The sequence below is a fragment of the Gracilinanus agilis genome, chromosome 6 (genome assembly GCF_016433145.1).
Source record: "Gracilinanus agilis isolate LMUSP501 chromosome 6, AgileGrace, whole genome shotgun sequence".
NCBI classification, from domain to species: Eukaryota; Metazoa; Chordata; class Mammalia; order Didelphimorphia; family Didelphidae; genus Gracilinanus; species Gracilinanus agilis.
In genome coordinates, this window is record NC_058135.1 from 10,950,699 (window position 1) to 10,971,895 (window position 21,197).

Below are 21,197 nucleotides of genomic sequence, written 5' to 3' on the forward strand. Positions count from 1 at the left end.
TACTCAGTGCCTGTACCAAGACCTTTCAAATATCTGGAAATCTTCAATGCTTTGATGGATAATTGAAAGCAACAATAACTTTCTTCGGTGCATACCTGCCTCTTTTCAAGCACACATTAATGAATCTTTTGAAATATTTTAAATGGGTCTATTATTGCTGATGTTATAATTATGCAAACAGCAAAATTAAATACATTTTTCAAATAGAATTTTACACTTTTTACAAATGTCAGTATGCTAAAAGCTTTTGAAATACAGCTTTGGATAAAGGATAAAATACGTGTTGGTACGTTCAAGTATTTCTAAATTGTGGAAGGATAGAAACTAACATTTAGAGTAGTGGTTATGAACTTGAAACCTTTGAGAAATCTGAGAACAAATGGAAGATAAACATAAGTCAAGCCAAGATTTGGTTAAAAGCAAATAGACAAACTTGGTACAAGTAATTCTTTTCCATTATGTTAAAACACAGCAATTTGTTATCCCATATTTCAGAATATCCTCAAATCCCATCATTTTGGATGCACGTGGAATTGATCACATCATTAAGAGAAGAACTTTGCAAAATTTAAAGCTATTAAATCTCACATAAGAACTTAGGTTAATGGCGATCTCTTATTTCAGTAATTTGCACACCTTTTGGATAAGTAATTAGTTGTTTTTTAAAGTAGGATGGGAGATGCTGCTTCTTATCAGCCAAGGAACTGACCCTGGCCACATACTCGATCCAAGGAAGGGCAGGAAGCAGAAGTATTGGTGATCAGCTACTAGGGAGGATATGCTGTTTCATCTTTGGTTCTCTAAATCTCATCTAGCTCGGGTTCTTTTGCCTTTTTTAAGACATTCTGACAAACTTCTCAATCCCAGAGTGGAGAGAGAAAGCAAGCAGCCGGTCATGGTGACCAGCTGCATTCAGAATTGGGGAATGGTTACAAGAACAGACCTATATATCTGATAATATAAAATTTTGAAACCCCCTGCAGACAAAATCAGGAATATCCCTGCTTAGAGTCTGTAGGGTTCTATTTTATCATAGTTACTATAACAAAGCTCCCTTCTACCTCACAAGAAGGCCACTGGCTTACAGTGCAAAGGAATTGGACTTTTTAAAGACTCCAGACCATTCTGTCTCCTGGAAAACGGGCTCTTACACAGAGGATAGCTGGAAAGGAAAGATTTTTAGAGTGTTTGCATAAACTAAAAAAAGGCTTCACAATAACATTTTATTAACATTGAATTCCAAGTGACCATTTGAGAGTAGAAATGAAGGAAATGGAGGGGTTTTCTGATTTTAAGAACAGGCACAGAAAAAAATTCACTGGGTTGACAATCTCTAAATGAAGTTTAGTTTACAATCTGGGGCCATTTTTAGTCTAGCTATTGCAAAAGATTCAGGCAACCATGGAAAGTAATCATTGGTGACTTGCAGTAAGGATCTGGTGTCTAGCATTGGTTATCAGCTCCCAAAATTCAAAACCAAACAACACAACACCTTCTGGCTTCACATAACATTAGAGACAAATGCTGCTAGACAGCTAATCTTTTAATATTTTTAGCTTACGTGACTGAAGTAACATTCATGGCATACAAACTCATTGGCTCTCTGTAGTTATGCCGCTGAAGAGGCATTCTGAATATGGATTTTCAATGAAATGCAAAAATTGAAGTTCCCGGAGAGATTACTTCCCTTCTATTTCTGACTGAGAATTTGTCAACCTCACTCACAATTAAGGCTTCCCTCCTGTCTCCAAACGCCAGAAAAGAATAAAATGTACACGTAATCTATTTAAGACACTTGAAGGTATCATAGGTAGTGGACTATCACAGAAGTCAAAAAAAAAACCGAGACTATGGGTGAAACCTCTGACTGTTTACCCATGAAAAAGTGCTTCTTCATAAGCAAATACTGCTCTGACTCCCTCACCACGCTTCAGACACCACCACAGGTGGGGGCATTGATATATGGAACTGCTGGTGAGGTGCATACATATTTAGCTAACTACCCCGAGGGTTGGCTTCTGCAGCAGCAGCTTCCCAGGCCTGCTTGCTGTTGGGGCCCAGAGGGTCCCTCCCCGACTCAGGAAGAGTTAGAATGCTGTGGACATGGCCAACATCCACAGGGGAACAGATACAGGGGACTGGGATCACTGGACACTGAATGCCAAGATTTGCCAGCTTCTACTCCTATCTCTGTGCCCCCCAATCTCACCCAATGACTGTGGTCAGTTCCTATTTCTCCTGAATGAGTGGCCTGACTAAGAAGTGCCTGCCTGCTGACAGGCCTCAGAAGAGTTTCCCTGGGAGTTTCCCTCCCGCAGCAGGCTAGAACTATACATTGGCTGGCTGTAGATCTTCATGGAACACTGCTTTCAGCCTCACTTCAGTTTGGGATTGAGGCTTATTGCTGCCAGGTAAGCTGCTGCTCTCAGAAAAATTTAGCTTGGGTCTCTGGCGGTACTTCAACCTGTACGTATCAGTCATACAGTTGTCAACAGAAAAGTAGGTGGTCAGAGAAACTGTCCCTTGTGGTGGTGGCACGGTAGGCCACGGTTCTGTCTGGGGAATGCCTTTGCTAACCACTGCTACCCCCATATCCAGTGGGGCCGGGAAGTCGGGGGACGGGCTAGATCGGGTCCTGGGTTTGCACTCAGCTAGTTCTTTCCCTTGTCCTGATTCCTTCAGTCTTGTTTCTGTCCCGGTCTGGGATGGGGCACTGATCGCAGGCTTTTGGAGACTCTGAGGCTTAGCTTTTCCCCTCCCTGACAGTTCCAGATCAGGGCCAGATTCCTTCTTCTCTGACCGTGACCCTGCCATGGATTTAGCGTACTTCTTTGGAGGCAAAGGAGGCGGCAGACTCTGGCAGGCAGCAGGTTCTAGCACCTCACAATTATCGGAGGGGCTGAAAGGTTGCACACAGTGCTTACCGGAGCTGCATGGTTCCCCAAGACTTGACTGGGCAAAGGAGCTGAGCCCTGGCTGGGACTCAACTGCTTTCATGTGTATTGACAACAGTTGGGATGAGGGGAGTCTCTCATTACTATCAGTCAATTTTGCTGAGGCAGAATTAACAGGAATGTGAAAAGGGACTGATCCCTTAGCACTAAGCAAAGATGGACCATTTTTTTCAGGCTTTTCTGAATTAAGCCTTTCAGAAAAATGGCATTCATTTGAATTTTCAAGCTGCTTTTCATTAGGTTGTGGGACGTGCTCTCTTCTGTCATGGTCCTTGAAGACCTGTGGGTTCGATGACAACAACTTCTCATTGGTATCATGCACATGAGATCTAAAAAGTAAAGGAGGAAATGTTAACACATGTAGGAAAAACCATTTTTGGATGCACTTAACTAGGATTTTTGACTTGTAATCCACATGTCTTGATTTTCTAACAGACATATTAGAACTATAATAAGATACAATTCATGGTATTTCTGAATGTTTTTTTACCCGAGTCCAAAAAAGGAGTCTAAGAGCTGGAAGGGAATTAATTACCTTAGAGTTCATTCTGGCCCTCTCAACTTTACAGACGAGGATCACAGCGACAACAATTTTCCATTAACAAAACTAGCTGACAGAAATGTAATAATCAATGAAAACCAACTATTTCAGGGACAGCAAGGTAGCACCAGGCCTGGAATTGGCTACAGTGCTGGCCTCACAGAAGTCCTGAGTTCAAGGTCTTCTCACTCATCCTGGCTGTGGCAGAGCAATTCATGTAATCTGTCAGTGCCCTGGCTACAGAGAAGGACCTGCGTGGGAAGGGGCATCCTCTACCATGAGGAAATAATACATCTTCAGCTGTTGATACTACAATGCCAGGGGCTTAAAACTAAATAAGAAATCCAGTGTTTTAGACCAGTGATGGGCAAACTTTTTAAAGAGGGGGCCAAAGGAAAGGAAATGCTCATCTATCAGTCTGCTTCTAAGGCAATTCTTTCAAAGTTTCATCGTATTGTATCCTACTCGTTGTATTCGTCAGATTAGGAATAATGTCTCGAAGCAGGATAGAACATTTTCAGGGGGCTGCATCTGGCCCATCACTGTTTTAGACAAAACAACCCTAAAACCATCAAAGGCAAAGGTGACTCTATATATGCTCAATACACATCTACTATGTGCCAGACACTGTGCTGGGGGCTGGAGATACTGCAAAGAAACTTAAAAAAAGCAATGTCGTCCCACCAAAAGGTGGGGATTATAACACTGCACAGCTGTCTACTATTGGGGAATAATAAAGGTATTTATGAACAAGTGCATTTACTGCAAGATAAGGGAAAGGAATTTCAACAATGCCATCACTTTGGATTTATTTCTGCCATTACCTCTTCATGATAGGATTATCTACTTGTAGATGCAAATCTGGGTGGAAATCACCAGCCACTTCTGCAATCCTGATGTTCTCTCTCAAATCTAAAACAAAAAGAAAACCCCACTAAATGTTAAAAATTATTTCACAGAAATTATTCCCTTTTTTTCTCTTCTAAGTTTTTTTCTAAGAGAGAAAACATTGGAGCCTCCACAGACATTGCAGGACCTCATTTACCCATTGGGAGGCTGCATGTGTGGGTCAGGCAAGGACAGCCTGAGATCTGAAGCTGTATTTGGCCACCAGTATGATCACAGAGATTTTCCATACCTCAGTTTTCTCAGCTGTAAAACCAGGATCATCTGTAGCATTTCCTCAAGGAGACTCAAGTGAAATCTATATGAAATGTTTTCTAAATCTGTAACGTGCTTTACAAACGTCAGCTAGTCCCCACAACTACCATCCTCCCCCATCCCCAGCCCCCACCCCTCCCGTTTTCTCTGGAGTCTCTAGCCTGGCCTTCCTTACCTGTATCTAAATCCAAAGAGTAGGAAGGAGGCCTGGCAGCACACACCAAAGGAATCCCAACTACCACACTTGGTTGACAAAAACGAATGGTACTTCAGCTGCTCCAGTTCCAAGATGTCCAAAGAGAAGGGACCTCCCCCCCGTTCAAGGCAGCCCATCCCACTTAGACCCAGCTCCTACTATGTTCATTGATCCTGATCTCCAGCTTATACTGGCCTCTTTGCAGCTTCCAAACTGGGTTCTGCTCTGAGGCCAACCTCAAGAGGCCTGCCACCTTCTCTAGCATGTCCCATTCCCCTATCCCATTTGTCCAGTTCTTTCAAGTTATTCTCATGGAGGATGCCCACCCCTCTTCTCAATGCCAGAACTGAAACACAATCCTCAGATGAGCTCTGATGAGGGCTGGCCACAGTGCATTAACCCCTTTCCACTCCTGTAAGCTCTGCCCCTCTTAATGGGGCCCATAACAACCCCGCAAGTGCTCACCCCAAATCACATGCTCAAGAAGCTGACAGACTTTGATTCCTCCCGAATTTCATTTCTCCAGTCCAATTCTCCAGCCTGACAAGAACCTGTTTTTCAGATGACAGGAGATAGACGAGTACCTGAGGACACACCTAGGGGGCACTAGCCAAAGTTGTGCTTTATGCCATTGATTCTCAAAGTGACCACACGTAGCATTAATGTTCAGAGTAACAAAATTGCCTTTTGACAGGTTACCACTTCAACAGCTATGGCAAGTTTCCAGAAATGAAATGATTTTAGAGCCACCGATACTGACATTTTAAGCTTGCCTAGGCTAAGTGGTGATCTACCTGGGAAACAGTACCAACAACTCTGTCTCCTTGGTCCTCTGCCCAGCCTGCCTGGCCCCCAAGCTCCCCTAAGGGCTCTAAGCATCCTTTCCAGACTACTCCTACCTTGCTGTACCTTCCTCTTCCCCTCACTACTCTGTTCTTTGTTTGTGCCTCATATTTACTCCTCAGTGTCCTGATTCCCTGTGGAATTCCCCAGTTCTAGTCGTGATTCCCTCACCCATGCAGGCCAATTCCACTTCTATCTCTTTGGATACTTGGCACACCGGAGGAAGTTAATGAACTGTAGTGAAAGAATCTTGTATATTTGATTTATGGCTGGAAAGAACCTTAGAGACAATTTACAGGAGGAGAAATGGAGGCCTGACCACCAAAGGGACTTGCTCAGGGTCACCTGGTAGTGCAGCCTGGGAATCTGCGGTCAGGTTTTTACTTAGGCTCTTGAGATAATGGCATCTCTCTAAGGTGACTCAGTTGGGTCCCAGCTGGGCTCAGAGAGTCTTTTTCTGACAGAAAGAGCACTATCCAGAGAATCCCAATCTGTTAGGCCACAAGGAGAGATCCCTGAGTTAAAGCTCCAGATTCCAAACTGCTGACAAGCTTCTGGTGGATGAAGCACCCTCCAAACACTGCCACAATTTTGAGAAACTGCTGCCTTTTGTTTTCCGCTACATTTCTTTTGGAATGGATGCACTCTCCCTCTCCTCTCCTTGGCAACCCATCTCTTAAAATGAAAACTCGAAAAAACAAAACCAAAAGTGGCAAGTCTGTAGCACCTCCCCACATGCCCAGTCCTCAACCCCAGCAAGGAAGGGCAGCACAAGCAGTTTTCCAATTCTTGACTGGGGCCTGTAAGACTACACAAGCAAATGCTGCACATAGTATTGGTTCTAAGGCAGAAGGTAAGGGTATAAAATAAAATAAAACAAAAGGACCAGTTTAGAAAGATCCATTCCATAAAAACAAAATTATTCCTTTTCTTGAGCAGTGTTTCAGAGGCCATGCCACTGAGTCCATTCATTCTGGTGAGGGTTTCTATGGCAGAAGCAAATAGTCAGTGACCTCCACAGGCATCTCAGAATCACATGGCCTACATCTGGAGCTCAAAGGGGCCTCAGAGGATAGTTAGCTACACCCCCTCATTTTAAAGAGGAGGAAACAAGGCTCAGACACTGTGCAGAGCCAGTGCTCTTTTACTTCAGTTAAAAGGGAACATCTCAGAATAACAATCTAAGATCCAAAGAAACATTTCAATGGGGATGGGCAGGATGGGAATAGGTGCCTTTACTCATGCTGTCATTCCTTGGGCTCTAATGACAGCCAGCCAAGGTAAGCTAAACCAAGAGAGACACAGCAATATTCCTCCAATCCCATGAGCTTTGAGTGGTTACTACAAGACACCATGACTAAAGAACATAATCGTTAAAACTCTTAGACCAAGAAAAAAGTAGGGACTACCGTTACCACTGATGTTAGCTCTGCATCTCAACAAGTACCACCAGGATGTACATAAAACTGAGAGGATAATGTTGAGAGAATGACCGTTCTCCCAAGCCTCAGCAGGACCATCAGGCCCCTGCTGGTAAAAATCTGTTAAGTGACTGCACTCATTTCACCACCAAGATATTACAGAAAATGCACATATGGTACAGGCTAATTCTGGGAGCATGCCAAGGGGCCAGGGAGATCCTGATTTTTCTTTATATACTTTAAACTCCTTTCTAGGACTTCTGAGTCAATAAGTAACCTTTTTTTTTTCCTTTAGATCCAAGTCGAGAATCCTCCTCACCAAGAACACATTGTTCCTCACACTGAAGGTTTGTATTTCCTAGTCAGTACTACTTGAATCCATAAACTGGTGAGAGTATGAAACAACATTTCACAATCTCTTGCCAGCAGACTTAATGACTGCCAATTAATCATGGTGAATCAACTCACAATCTGAGAAGCAGAAAGAGCTTGTTTATTTTCCCATTTTTGACACTAAATCTTAAGCTTCCATATAAAGTGGGAAACATGTAATCTGAGCTTGTTAAATTCAGATAAACTTAGTTTATCTCTGTGTTTGTACAAGTCACCAGCAATAAAACACAAGACACAAACCCACAGTAATCTTCCCAAGGAGAGTGCACTGCCCAGGAGATCTGAACTAAGAACAGGCAGCAGGAGGCAGCAGAACCTCATAAATATCCATGGTCTGGGGGCTCCCTACCAACAGGTTGGCCTTCAGGATTCCAACACTTAAAAATAGATGTGTTGTTTTCCTCTTCTGCTGACACAGATATCCATGCATGGTTAAAACACAGACCGGAGCTTTTTACTGGGAATTTTGCCTCTGGGTGCTGGGCAAAGCTAAAGATGGCAGATTTTACACCCCATACAGCAAATCACCAGAGTATGCCAAGCTGGAATAATAAAGTAAGGAAAAATCTGATTTGGCATCCATGAGGAAAAAGTCAATCTGAACATACTCTGGAGCATGAAAGTTATCTGAATAGCCAGCTGTGCTAGGAACAAAATGTAGGTATAATGAGGCACAATGGCCACAAGTAATGTATTTCTGCAACCTTTTTTATTACATAGACTTTTTAGGCAAAAATTTACAATGACCAGGGGCAGCTAGGTGGACTCTTCCTGGCAAGGTGACCCTGGGCAAGTCATGTAAACCCCATTGCCCAGCCCTTACTGCTCTTCTGCCTTGGAACCAAATACCCAGTATTGATTCTAAGACAGAAGGTAAGGGTTTAAAAAAAGTAGTTTACAATAATCCTGTAAAAGTGAACAAAAATAATTTCAAAAGACATACATACTACTCAAGAAAAGTCCAGAGCTAAAATCATTACTTCTATTTCTGACCAAGGTCGCCAGTTTTCAAAATGAGAATCGAGGAGATGGAGTATTTTAAAAGCTACAATGTAAAACTCAACAAATGAAAGGCCTCTCAAAACCATGTGGAGAGCTTCTTTTCTCAGGCGGACACCTAAGAACTGGCCAGGTAAATAAAAAAAATTGACTCAAGCACAACTTAAAAACCAAAAAGTGTATTACTTCTTTAAATGACACAATATTTTGGGGTAAAATTTAGGTTTCACAGCAAAATCTCCAAGTCTATCTTCAAATAGGCTGCCTTTTAAAATTTTTTAAAAGCTACTGGGGGGTTGAGGGAAGGCAGCTAGATGGTTCAGTGGATGGTGCATCAGGCTGGAGTTAAGAGGACCTGGATTCAAATCTAACCTCAGACACTTCCTAGTTGTATGACCCCATGCAAGTACCCAACTTTGTTTGCCTAGCTCTTACCCTTCTGTCTTGAATTTGTTCCTAGGACAGAAAGTAAAGGTTTAAATAAATAAATAAAAATTTAAAAAGAAGAAAGTCACTAGGGAAATTAGACAGGAATTATTATTTTTATTTATATATTTGTTTATTTTTTAAGCTACTAAGTCTAGAATACATTTTTATTTATTCATTTATTTATTTTTAACCCCTTACCTTCCATCTTAGAATCAATATTGTGTATTGGTTCCAAAATAGAAGAGTGGTGAGGGCTAGGCAATGAAGGCTAAGTGACCTGCCCAGGGTCACACAGCTAGGAAGTATCTGAGGCCAGATTTGAATCCAGGACCTCCTATCTCTAAGCCTAGCTCTCAATCTACTGAGCCACCTTGAATACATTTTTTAAAAGAAAATAGTACAATTCTTCATTAGCCCCTTCCCACTAGGCCCACTCACTCCAGCTCTACCCCAGATTCTCCATGGCCTTTCCCCTCAAACTCATCCTTTATGGTACTTTCCATAGCTTTCCCATCATCCTGGCGCACAGTGCTGGGCTGGAGATTTCTCTGCTTGAAAACTTGCCATGGCTTGCCATTTGCTACTTCCGAAGTAAAATGCAAATGTGGCCCTTATGGCATAGGGCACACCACCCATCAGCCTGCCTAGCCTTTTCCATCCTCCCCGCCATCCCTTTCTGTAGCTTGGCCAGACCTCTCCCTCCACTCACTGCCCATTTCATAGATTTGAGCTTGTCTTGTTGTGTTCCTTCCCCTCCTTAAAGCTCATCTCAAATATGACCTCCACTAGGAAGTCCTCTTTATGATGATTTTGCCAATGTGGGATCCGCCATTCTCTCAGTCACTGAAGTTCACCAACCTGAGTCCCCACTGACTCTTGCCTTGTCTCTCCCTGGTGCCACCCTACCAGCCCCACTACAGACCACCAAATGGCAATTCAGGCTGCTGCACTAAAGAGAGGTCTGAGGCTTAGTTGGGCTGCCTGTTCCTCTTGGGAGGGCTCTTGTGGCTAGCAAAGAGTTAGTGTTTTCTCTCCTGACATCAAGTGTTGCAAGTTTCTTTGGCACTTCGGCAAACACCTGTTGGCTCTATTTTCTAGGGCAGCAGAACAATTCTAATCTCTCTTCTTGGGCAAAGGTCCTACAAATACCTGAAGACAGCTTGTGTGTTCTTCTCAATGCTAAAGGAACATGCTAGATCCTTCCAGCCCAGCCTCAGATGGAAAGATTTCAAGGCCTTTCACTAGAGTAAAACACATTCTTTTTCCAAGCCAACCCCCATCTTCTTTGCCAACACTGTTGCAGGCGGAGAACAATTTCAGAGCTTTATATTTACTCAGGACACTGAGACTGAGAAGACAGAAGTCCAGAGTTTATGAGCTGGGAGTTCAAAGGTCATTTTGTGCAGTCTAAAGAGGACTCTGGTACCATCTAGCCCATCCAAAGCTGGTACTCTGTCACTGCTAGCATTTACACTTACTATGTGTTACCTCATTTGATCTTCATAACCAACTTGAGAAGTAGAGGCTACTGTTATCCCCATTTTACATTTGAGGAAACTGAGGCAGCAGGTAAGTGACTAGACTAAGGTCATACAATGAGTAAGCATCTGAGGCTGAGTATGAACCCAGGTCTTCCTGATTCCAAGCCCAGTGCTCCATCTATGCCTTCTAACTAACTGCATTTATGCTTTTTCACATCCCCTATTGCATTTCAGGGTCAAAAGCTACACTGAAGCTGGCAGGGAAGGTGTGATTTCCATTTTCCAAAAAAGGCAAAGGAAGTCCAGGCCAGGGGAAATGGCCCAAGTTAAAGCCACAGGCTGAGCTGATGGCCATGCCAGTGTGAGACCCCAAGAATCCAGGCCTCCTGACCCCTATCCCAGAGCTGTGAATGCTGCCTCTAGCTCACATCTCAGGAGCTAACAGTAATGTCCATCAAGATTATCTTTCAAATGTATGGCTAACTTGTACCCTCCAAAGATGTGCAGACACAAGCACCATTCCAAGACATGATGTGACTCCCACAGAGCCAGAAGTACAGAAGCCCCTGGAGTGCCTCCTCACACTATCTGCTTCTCTGGACATCCTTCCTTTTCTTATTAAGTATCTAATAGAGACAGACTTTTCCCTTCAATGTTCTAACTTCTCATTGTGTGGAAATGAATTGCTATCAGTTGCTGTCCATTCGTGCACTTGCACACTTACCCACTGCTCTGTTACTAGCACTGAGCACAGTCCCTGGGGCCCAGAGGGTGCCAAATGCATGTCTAACAGAAACATGCCTTTCTCTATCTGCTGGAGTCTCAGTTCCCAGGTCCCTCCTCAGGGTACCTATGGGGAATTCAGGAAAGGAGCTGTGCAATTAGAAATCTTGAACCCTTGGACTTCATCTCCCAGAATCCTTTTCCCTTCATCCACATAGTGTCCTTATGTATTGTAAATAAATTTGCTGTAACCCTGCCCACATATTCTCTTCTCTCTCAACTGCAGCTGGGTTAGTTCCCTCTTTACTCTAGCCTTTTATTTTCTTTTACTTCAAGTTATTATTAATAAATCTTGTAAAATATAATACTTGGAGATGTTGTATATTAATTTTTAAGCTTACAGAGCACAGGCATGTTGGCCCTACTGGTTCTGGCTAGGCAAGGCAGAGGCATAAATCCCTAGACAAATTCACGTGTGTATATATATATATATATATATATATATATATATATATATATATGAACACTATTCCACAATCTACTGAACTAGCTTTAATTGCTAGTGGTTTTCTTTTGTGTTTAAACTTCTGAAAGCAATCCAACCAGCATGTAAGAGCCTGCTATGTGCTAGACAGTGCTAGGCATTAGGAAATCCCAATACAAAGAATGAAACATAGACAGAGGTGCAGAACACATAGGAAAAGAAGACAGACAGAGCAGTGATAGAGGGAGGCCACTAGAAGTTGGGGGGCAGCTGGCTAGCTCAGTGGATTGAGAGCCAGGCCTAGAGACTGGAGGTCCTAGGTTCAAGTCCGGCCTCGGACACTTCCAGCTGTGTGACCTTGGGCAAGTCACTTGACCCCTACTGCCCACCCTTACCACTCCTGGGCCAAGGACGGTCCCTAGCCCGGATGAAAAAAGAGGAGGGTTGGGCGTGGGGCTAGCAACCCCACCCTGTAAAAACTACATCTGCTAAAGAAACTGCAACCTAAAGTAGGGGCAGCTGGGCTAGCTCAGTGGATTGAGAGCCAGGCCTAGAGACGAAAGGTCCTAGGTTCAAGTCTGGGCTCAGACACTTCCCAGCTGGGTGACCCTGAGCGACTGTGTGTCCCATTGCCTACTGGTTGTGGCCCTATGCTCCTAGAATGGAGTCCCAGGATAAAAAAAAAAACAAAAAAAAAACAAAAAAAACTAGAAGCTGGGGTGTCAGGAAAGGCTTCATGTTTGCACTAGGCAGTTCCTTCCTGACAAGGCTGTGTCATGTATGAGGCCAGTGTGACTAGATCAAAGAAAGCAAGACAGAATAATGAAAGATGAGGCTGGAAAGGTAGGCCAGGGTCAGGGTGGGAAAGGCTTTGAAGAGTTAAAGAGAAGATCTTCTTCTAGCCTAGATGCAGTGGGGATCCATTTGAATTTCCCGAGAAAGAGTCACAAGGTTGGATCTAGGCCTAAGGATAATCACACTGATAGCAATGTGGAGAACAGACTGAAATGGGGAAGGACTTGAGGCAAGGAGCCCAGATTGGAGGTTGTTGTAATAGTCTAGGCCTGAACAAAAGTGACAGTGGCTGTGTGAGCAGAGAGGGAGGACAAAAGATATGTTTTTGACAGTAGAAATGACAAGTTCCGGCCCCTGACTAGATATGTGGTTTAAGAGGGAGGATTTGAGGATGATTTACCAGAGTTATAAACCTGGGACATTCCAGGGATGATGGGTCCTTTGGCAAAAGTAGAGAAGTTTGGAAAAGGGGTGGGTCTGAGGACAGGGTACTGTGGAGGACCAAGGGGTTAAATCCCCCCAAACTCTCTCTCCTCTCCTCCTGAAGATGTCAGGAAGAGGGTACAGTTGGAGAGAACAGCATAACCTTGAGGATAATGATGTGAAGGCAGAGAGAAATCTCCTCCCTGGCTCCAGATACCAGGCTCTAGTCAAAATTATTTTTGTTGACCATTTGATTCCCTTAATGAGCTACCTTGGTAGAGAGTAGAAGCTTGAAGCTTGTTGAAGGAGAGCATGATGGAATAAAGACTGTGAGTAGCCTGCTGGTGATAAATGTCATTTCTTTAACCCTTCTGTGTTACAACTACCACCATCCTTGGACAGGATCCCAGACAAGCCCACGATGATAAAGAATATATTTTGGACATGTTGAGGTGGTCTCAATGAGACTCACATGTCCCAAAGAGATTTATTACAGGATATTCATTATAGCCAACAGGAGATCAGAGAGGAAGGGCCATAGTTCTTGTAGCATCTATGAGTCAATACATTCCCCTTGAATAAATCAAGAACTACTGCAATCCCAAATTCTGGTGCCTTCAGTCAATCACTGAGCTCAAAGATATCAAAGTATAGATTTAGAAGCAATAGTAACAGAAAAGCAAAGTATAGATTTAGAAGCAATAGTAACAGAAAAGCACACTGCATTCCCCCCAAACACCACCCCAGACCCTCCAAAAAGGCAGAAGTCTGTTGAACACACAAGAATCAGAAATGGGGCAGAGATCTGGCTGGAAGAGCTGAGGCATCATCATCCCCAGGTGAAAGCTGTGTGGGAAGACTGTAGCATCCTCTAGTTCTCACCCTCATCCTGCCCCCTAGCTGGCTATTATGAATATCATCTAAGAAATCCTTTTTATTGGGCACTCCTTTCCCCATCTCCAGCACAGATGCTGGGTTACCATATAATTACTCATCAGGAAGCACTGGCCACCAAATGTGGGAATAAAAATGGGGAAGCAAACTGATTAAGTCTTGTTTTCAAACTCCAAAACTCACACAAAGCCCTTATTCTAAATGTGGTAGTAAGTAGCCCTAATTTCAGTGCAAATAACCTAAAAGTCCCAGGAGGGATAAAGAGTGGTCAGGGAAGATTGAGAACTTGAGCTGGGCCTTCAGCTTCAGTAAAGCTTAATGCAAGAAAAACAAAGAGGGAAAACAGATTTAAACCTGGAAGGAACTTTAGCTAGACCTGAGGGTCCATTTAGAAAAGCAATAGGAAAAACACTGGGCAAAATAGCTTAGGTTCTGGCTTGAATGCTAAGCTAAAGAACTTAGACTGTAGGAAGGACACACAGTTACAATGCTAAAAGAATCTACTTAATCAAAATGGAGTTATCTGAAAAAGTCACAGAAGATTAGGGCTGGAAGGAGCCATAGAGGTCTTATATGTAACATCATCATTTTTTATTAGTATCATAACATTTTCAATCAGCAAATTCTATAATAGAGCATTTCAAATGAGCAAAATAGCTAGAACATAAAGGAGGAAAAAAAAAACCCAGACCCATTAAATTAAAAAAAAAAAACAACCCTTACCTTCTGCCTTAAAATTAATAGTAGAATCAATACAGTGTATTGGTTTTAAGGCAATAGAGTGGTAAGGGCTAGGCAATGTGACTTGCCTAGGGTCACCCAGTTAGGAAGGATTGTCAAAGGTCACATTTGAACCCAGAACCTCCTGTCTCCAGGCCTGACTTTCTATCCACTGAGCCACCTAGCTGCCCCTGAAAGCAATTTTTAAAGAAAAGAATAATGGAAATTCAAAGCTACAAGTCATAGTTATGCAATAATTATAATTTCTTTAAGCTCCTCCATCCTAAGCGCTAGCTTTTCTATGACCACGACTTCAGGAAGGCCCACTGAGCCAGGTACTGCTTCCCTCCCATCTCCACTCTCTAGATATCTTTTTTCTCCTTAATAACCTCCCACCCAGAGTGAGGAACCTCCTTCTGGCCACCTCTAGCCCCTTTTTATGTATTGTCTTCCCCTATCAAAGTGGCAGTTCCTGTAGGGCAGGACCTGTTTTGCTTGCTTGTTTTCACATTGCTGTTGCTTGGCTCAGTACCTGGCATCACTAATAAGCCCATAATGTTCTATTTATGATTTATCTATCCTTCTAAAAATACTTCTGCAGCCTGATATCAAAGGATGGTTTACAAATATAGGAAAATCATTTCTGAAGCCCCTCACATTTTTAAAGCCTCTTCTAGCTTTAAAAAAGCAAAAAGCTGGTCAACATTATGGGTTTACAAATATTCATGTTTGTAAAATGGGAAAACCACAGCTGTTTTTAACAGCTATGATAGAGAAGAGCAAAAAGTAGAGAATGTCAGTCTGTAGTCTGACTTATCTGAATTTCCTTACTTTTAAGGAAGGACAGGGGGCAGCTGGGTGGCTCAGTGGATTGAGAGCCAGACCCAAAGATGGGAAGGTTCAAATCTAACCTTAGACACTTCCTTAGACAGGGTCCTAGCTGTGTGACCCTGGGCAACTCACTTAATCCCCATTGCTTAGCCCTTAACACTCTTCTGCCTTAGAACCAATACACAGCATTGATTGATGGTAAGGGTTTTTTGTTTTGTTTTTGTTTTAAAGAAAGGACAATGACATCTGCAACTCATATATATGGACTAATATTTGATTTTGGGGGGAGAAAGTAGAAGTTTCCATACTACTTTCCTGTTTCTCACAGTGAAAAACAAGGTCCCAAACTCTGGCATTATTAGACTTGAGAGTTTACTGGGGAAAAGCTCTCCCTTCTGAAAACCTCAATGTCTAGTTATAGAAGTTAAGAGATTATTGTATGTGCCACAGAAAACTATGTCAACAGCAAATATTGACAAAGCATCTCTATTTAGATGGGAAGAATAATATTTCTTCGATGGTAGAAGACAAAGAACACTTTCTGAAAGACCTCACATGTGCTGTTTAGGCATGAAACTTACTCTGTAAAGAAACGCCCAAAGCAGAAAAACTCACTTATGAAATATGATTCTCTAGGCAAAGATGGACAGAATTACAGGAGGCTTAGAATTTGATAACAAAAATTACTTTCAGTCATACCTGGATATTTCCTAGGAATATTTATAGAGGTGAGCTGGAAAAGAAAGCCTAAGTAGGTCCTAAGCCCAAGTGAAGAGACTACTACTGGCGCCCAGTGATGGAGTCTACATCTGCTGTCCATTAAAACAATTTATTAACAAAGAAACTGCCCACATCTATTAGAATTTTAACAGGAAACATCAGGGGGGAGTTCTTGCCCAAGAACCAGCCCTGCTAACTACAGAGATGTTCACATGGGTTAGCTGCCATATTTTGGCCATGGCAATGCTCAAAATCTATTTAAAGTTACAGAAGACTTTTGATCTGCCACATTATGATTTAATATATTAATACACAATTGCTAGAAACTGTATTCATAGTTTGTAGAAGTATTTAAAGTATAAATTAATAAAGAAAAACATTAAGGGGAATGACTTTTTAAGCCCATCAAAAGTCTTGTCCTACTTTGTTTATTACTCCTAGGAGACAGGGAATGCTTTGTACCTGAGAGTGAGTGTGTGATTATTGTTCACATTCACTGGCTGCTGTGCTGATTTCTGCTTCCTTTGATAAAGAAACCTTCATCAGCCTTGTAAGACCTAGTGGGACATCTTAATATGGGAAAGGAAGTGAATTTCCTGCATGTAAGTGTGTTCTCTTGATATTATACTAACTGATGAAAACAAAACAATGTAGCTGTGTGAGTGCATCTACAACCCTAGAAAGAACTTTTTTTTCCCCACAGACTACACAAATACACAAATTCATTCTGAATGAAAAATAACAAAGAGGGGAAAAATAGAGTAGGAATGGATGCTCTTTGGAGGAAAAAAATGGGCTTACAATCTGTATGAAAAAAAAAAATTAACTGAACCAGCCAAAGAAATATTTGCCTTTGTGAAATGGAGTTTATTACTATGGTATATTACTATACTACTTCAACCAACTTCCTGGGTTGAAGAATCTCGAGATCTATCTATCATCTCAGATAATCTGATATGGACAGTTTAATTGATAAGGAAGTAAAGGACATGGAAGATCTTTTCATCATGCTCTGGCTCCAGGAGCATGGAATTTATTATATATGTTTTGAGATTCATTTCACACAAAAGAACCTCCCTGAAACTTTGCAGATGCGCAGAAGTTACAAATTATGTTATATCAAAACACAAAAATTCTCATTGGCTTCAGAATAGACTAAGGCCAAGGCTGAATTTTGACTGGGTTCTTATCAGAAAGCCAAGTTGGGGAGTATTTTTCTTAGGGAAGAATTGCCCCTGCTAAGGTTTTGGCCTTGGCTATACCAGGCAGCAGCATTCCTGGTCAAAGGGGAACAGTATTAAACCTTTAAATTCAGGTTTGCTAGGAACTTAAAGCTTTTCAATAAGGCCGCAATACTTTTCAATAAGAAATCACAAGGATCACAAAAGGGGTCAAAAGAGGAGTCTCAGATTTTTATCTATTCTCTTATTGGCTTCACACAGAAGAACAAGTAATGGTTGCCATGCTCTGGGCTCTGAGATACTAGAGAAGAAGAGTATCTAAAATGCCAATCCTGGAAGATCAGACAATTTCTCAAAGCCGCTATTTTAGTCATCTGCTTCCTCTGTCCTTAACTACCTCTTTTGACAACAGATGACTGACTGCATGAGGACAGGAGTCAGCAACTACCCCAGTTTGTTGCTTCCTGATATTCAAAGCAAAGAAAGCCTAATCTGTGTTGACTCTTGACTCTAGAAGTGGGTAAGAAATGAGGGCCTTTGCTCACACACCCTTTTCCTATTACCCAATTCAGAATACCTGACTAAGGTTTCTAGTGAGTACCTGAGTAGCCTTAGAAGCATCTTGGCTGAGGATAAATATTCATCAAGGATAATCAACATGCATTCACAAAATGCTTGAGCTAGAAGAGTTTTCTATCTGGTCAACTCTTTCATTTTATATATGGAAAAAACGGGATTACTTGATTCACCTCATCTAGTGAACTGTGGCACCTGGACCACAGCCCTATATCTCCCAATTTCCAATTAGGGTTCTTCCTGCTCTATCATGTGACATTTCTGACTGTGATATTTGTCTAGGAGGCTTCTAAGTTCCCTTACAGTTCTGAGAAATGATGATTTCTATCATACAGAGTGGGTGCTTTTTTCTCTTACGCAAAAAAGTAGGAATATCTTGCTATAATTAATTCTAAAGTAAGTTAATTCCTCTCTCCAACTAATTCAATAATTTTTATAGGACTTTAAAGACATTGTCAAAGGTACATTTATTAATACTTCAGAAGTTTCAGCAATTAGGCACAGAATCTTAATACTGCTCTCAATCCGAATATTGCAGACTAAGCCAAAAATATTGTGAAAAAGTGTCCGTAAGACTATGAATTTGCTTCTACATGAACATAGGTCATGGAAATAAGATAAACCAACTTTTAATAAGACAAAATAAATTATTCAGTGTGTGTATTTACATATAGGTATAATCTACTGAAACTTCTGAAGAAATTATACTCTAACTAGCTCTAATCTTATTTGAAAGTTGCATTTCACCTCCTCTACTAGCTCTCTAAGGCAGCTAGAGGGACAGTGAAGAGCCCTAGCTTTGAGCAAGGAAGATTTTTTTCCCAATCTGGCCCCAGATACTTACTAGCTATATGAATCTGGACAATTTCCTCAACTGTAAAATGAAGATAATAATAGCACTTTCCTTGCAAGGGTATTTTGAGAACTCAAATGAGGTAATATTTATAAAAAGGGCTTAGCACAGAATCTGATACATAGTAGGGACTATATAAATGCTTATTTTTTTTCCCTTTCCACTCACTGTGGCAAGAAGGTGACCTTTGGCCCTGAAGACTAGAACCAACAGTGGGCAGGCAAGGCTGTCAAGATGGGCCTGGCAACTGCAATGCTGGCCACGTGGGGCCTCCTCACCCAGTGTGACTTCAAGTCCTGACCTTCTTAGCCATGGTAACTCTCAAGAATGACTAGCAATGTGATGGCTGATTTTTATTGCTAATAAATGAAATTCCTACCTTCCAGATGGTCTTTGCGCTGTCGGGACGTGTGCTGCAAACTGTCTATGTTCACTTTACTTGACTGAATCTGATTACTGCAAAAAACAAACAATAACACAAACACATTAAGAAGTTATTTTATTCCTATTCCTTTTTTTGTAAATTTCGATGTTGTAATCTAATTAGTCCAGCAATACCATGTTTGAAAAATACGGAAAATAAATTGCTACCAAAAATATCTTTAAAAAAGTTTAAACTAAAGTGTTTTCCATGCCCGGGGGTGAGGTGGATTTTTGTCCCTCCCAGAAGTACATTATGCAATTATACTCTCAACAGTCAGTTTTCCTTTAAGATTTCTGAAGCTAAACTACAATTTATGAAGAGCCTTCTCCCAGACATTCCTTTAAAGGCTCTGAATGGAGAGCAGTTGGTGGAGTGTCTCAGAATGGCAGTTGGAAAGCAGGTGTGCCCATGGACTTTGTCCCCCAACTTCACCAGAAATGCTCATCTTTTTCTTATAAACTAACGCCACCAAAAAAGGATAAAAAACAAAAACCAACCAAAAACAACAAACCACCAAAAGACCACACCTGGCAGGATCACTGGCATACATAAGAGAATCAAATACAGAAACACTTGGACTCTGGTGCCAGCCAGATCCCTTTGAATCGTGGCCTATTTTGTTCACAGCCGTCTGAACTAAATCTGAGCACATGATGGCAAATGTTCTTGAAAGAGGGAGAAATGCCCGGCTAACACACTTGGTCTGTTAAGATCTACTTATTCTTCTAAAGAAAGTTTCCCTCTCCATTCTTTCAGCTGTTCCCAAACAAGCTCTCTCCCCACAACCCCCTCCCTGAAGCCTGCTCGAGCTATGGTCACGGCAACAAGTGATCATGGGTTCTCCAAGGGTTTGCCATCAGAGGATAAGTTCTATGGAGTGTGGCTTCAGAAAGGCATTGGGTACTGGCCCAGAGGACTTCCTGGGGCTATGAATGAGGCTGGCACTTTGTCCAAGGCACCAAGGAAACAAAGAAAATGTCCAAGAGCCCTGGGTCCTATAAGACTCCCTTCTCTGTCTGCAGGAGTGATGGCAGAGGGGTGAAGGGGCAGAAGGAGCAAAAATGACCATCTTTCAACATTAACATAATTGCTAGTACCAGTAATGAGATTCTTTCCCAATAGACAATGAGTAATGTACCATATCAATACTGACAATCTAATTTATCTAGGAAGGGAACCAGAAGATTCCGGTATCGAAGAGCATATATGTACTCAGAAAAGCAAGTGAACAAGTCTCAAGATCAGGGCCAACAAACGGATGGGTGGCTGGTGGGCCACGCCGGTGACAACTCACCACTCGGAGACCCAGAGAAGAAGGCCCCCTAGCATGACGTGTCCAGGAGTGACAGGAGTGCCGCCTGGCCAGGCTGTGAGCCGGGGAGCACGGTGATGAGATCATGGATCCCATCAAGAGCTGAAATCAAGGCAATCCTTAACCAAAACAGCAGCAGCATCTGTCCATCTGGCTGGCTGGGCTGACGACATTTCTGAAGGGCTTTCAGGGCCAGGAAGCATGTAATTCCACAAGTTATCTCATGTTTGTTAACATTAGACCCACTGGGCAGGTGAGGAGAAAGGAACCACAGCCGTCTGAACAAAAGGACATCCCTGACTGCTGAGCTAAGTAAGGCACATTATCTCACTTATGAAACCAGTTCACATATAATGTTTAAAACCTTGGAAAAAAATCCATAGCTCTTAGATATTGCTAAGAAATTGAGCCCAAAGTTCACATTTCTGAAACAAATAAGGAATAATTCATGTAAACCTTATTAAGACCCATTTATCACAGTAAACTTGCCAGCAGGCACTTCTTCAGAATGAACAAAAAGGCAACCAAATACTGCTGCTCCAACATGGAAGATCTTTCATGACCTTACCGCTACCCCAAAACCAAACACCAAACTGGAGTATAAATGCTATCGAAATGATTTAAAACATAGGATGACATTTCATCTTCCTCATGGACTTTTTCAAACTTGAAATGGAGTGACTGTTACTGAGTTGTCTCAGTTGTGTCCAACTCTTTGTGACCCCATTTGAGGTTTTCTTGGCAGAGTTACTGGAGCAGTTTGCCATCCCTTCTTTAGTTCATTTTACAGATGAGGAAACCAAGGCTAACAGGACTGAGTTACCTTCCCAGGGCCACACAGCT

At 42.1% G+C, this 21,197-nt stretch overlaps 1 protein-coding gene across 4 annotated transcripts in view; it reads right to left on the reverse strand.

Annotated features, from left to right (window-relative positions):
* Positions 1-1,209: 1,209 nt before the first annotated feature.
* USP53 (ubiquitin specific peptidase 53) overlaps positions 1,210-21,197 on the reverse strand; it is a 56,684-nt gene continuing 36,696 nt past the window's right edge. For 3 of the 4 annotated variants that reach the window (XM_044680014.1, XM_044680013.1, XM_044680012.1), the window contains 4 exons: positions 18,998-19,074; positions 9,339-9,354; positions 4,320-4,400; positions 1,210-3,283 (listed from right to left, as the gene is read on the reverse strand). In XM_044680014.1, coding sequence (XP_044535949.1) covers positions 2,329-3,283; positions 4,320-4,400; positions 9,339-9,354; positions 18,998-19,074 — 1,129 coding nt within the window. In that variant the 3' untranslated portion in view covers positions 1,210-2,328. Of the gene's footprint in view, positions 3,284-4,319; positions 4,408-9,338; positions 9,355-18,997; positions 19,075-21,197 lie in introns of all 4 variants that reach the window. The other variant, XM_044680011.1, reaches the window with a different exon arrangement.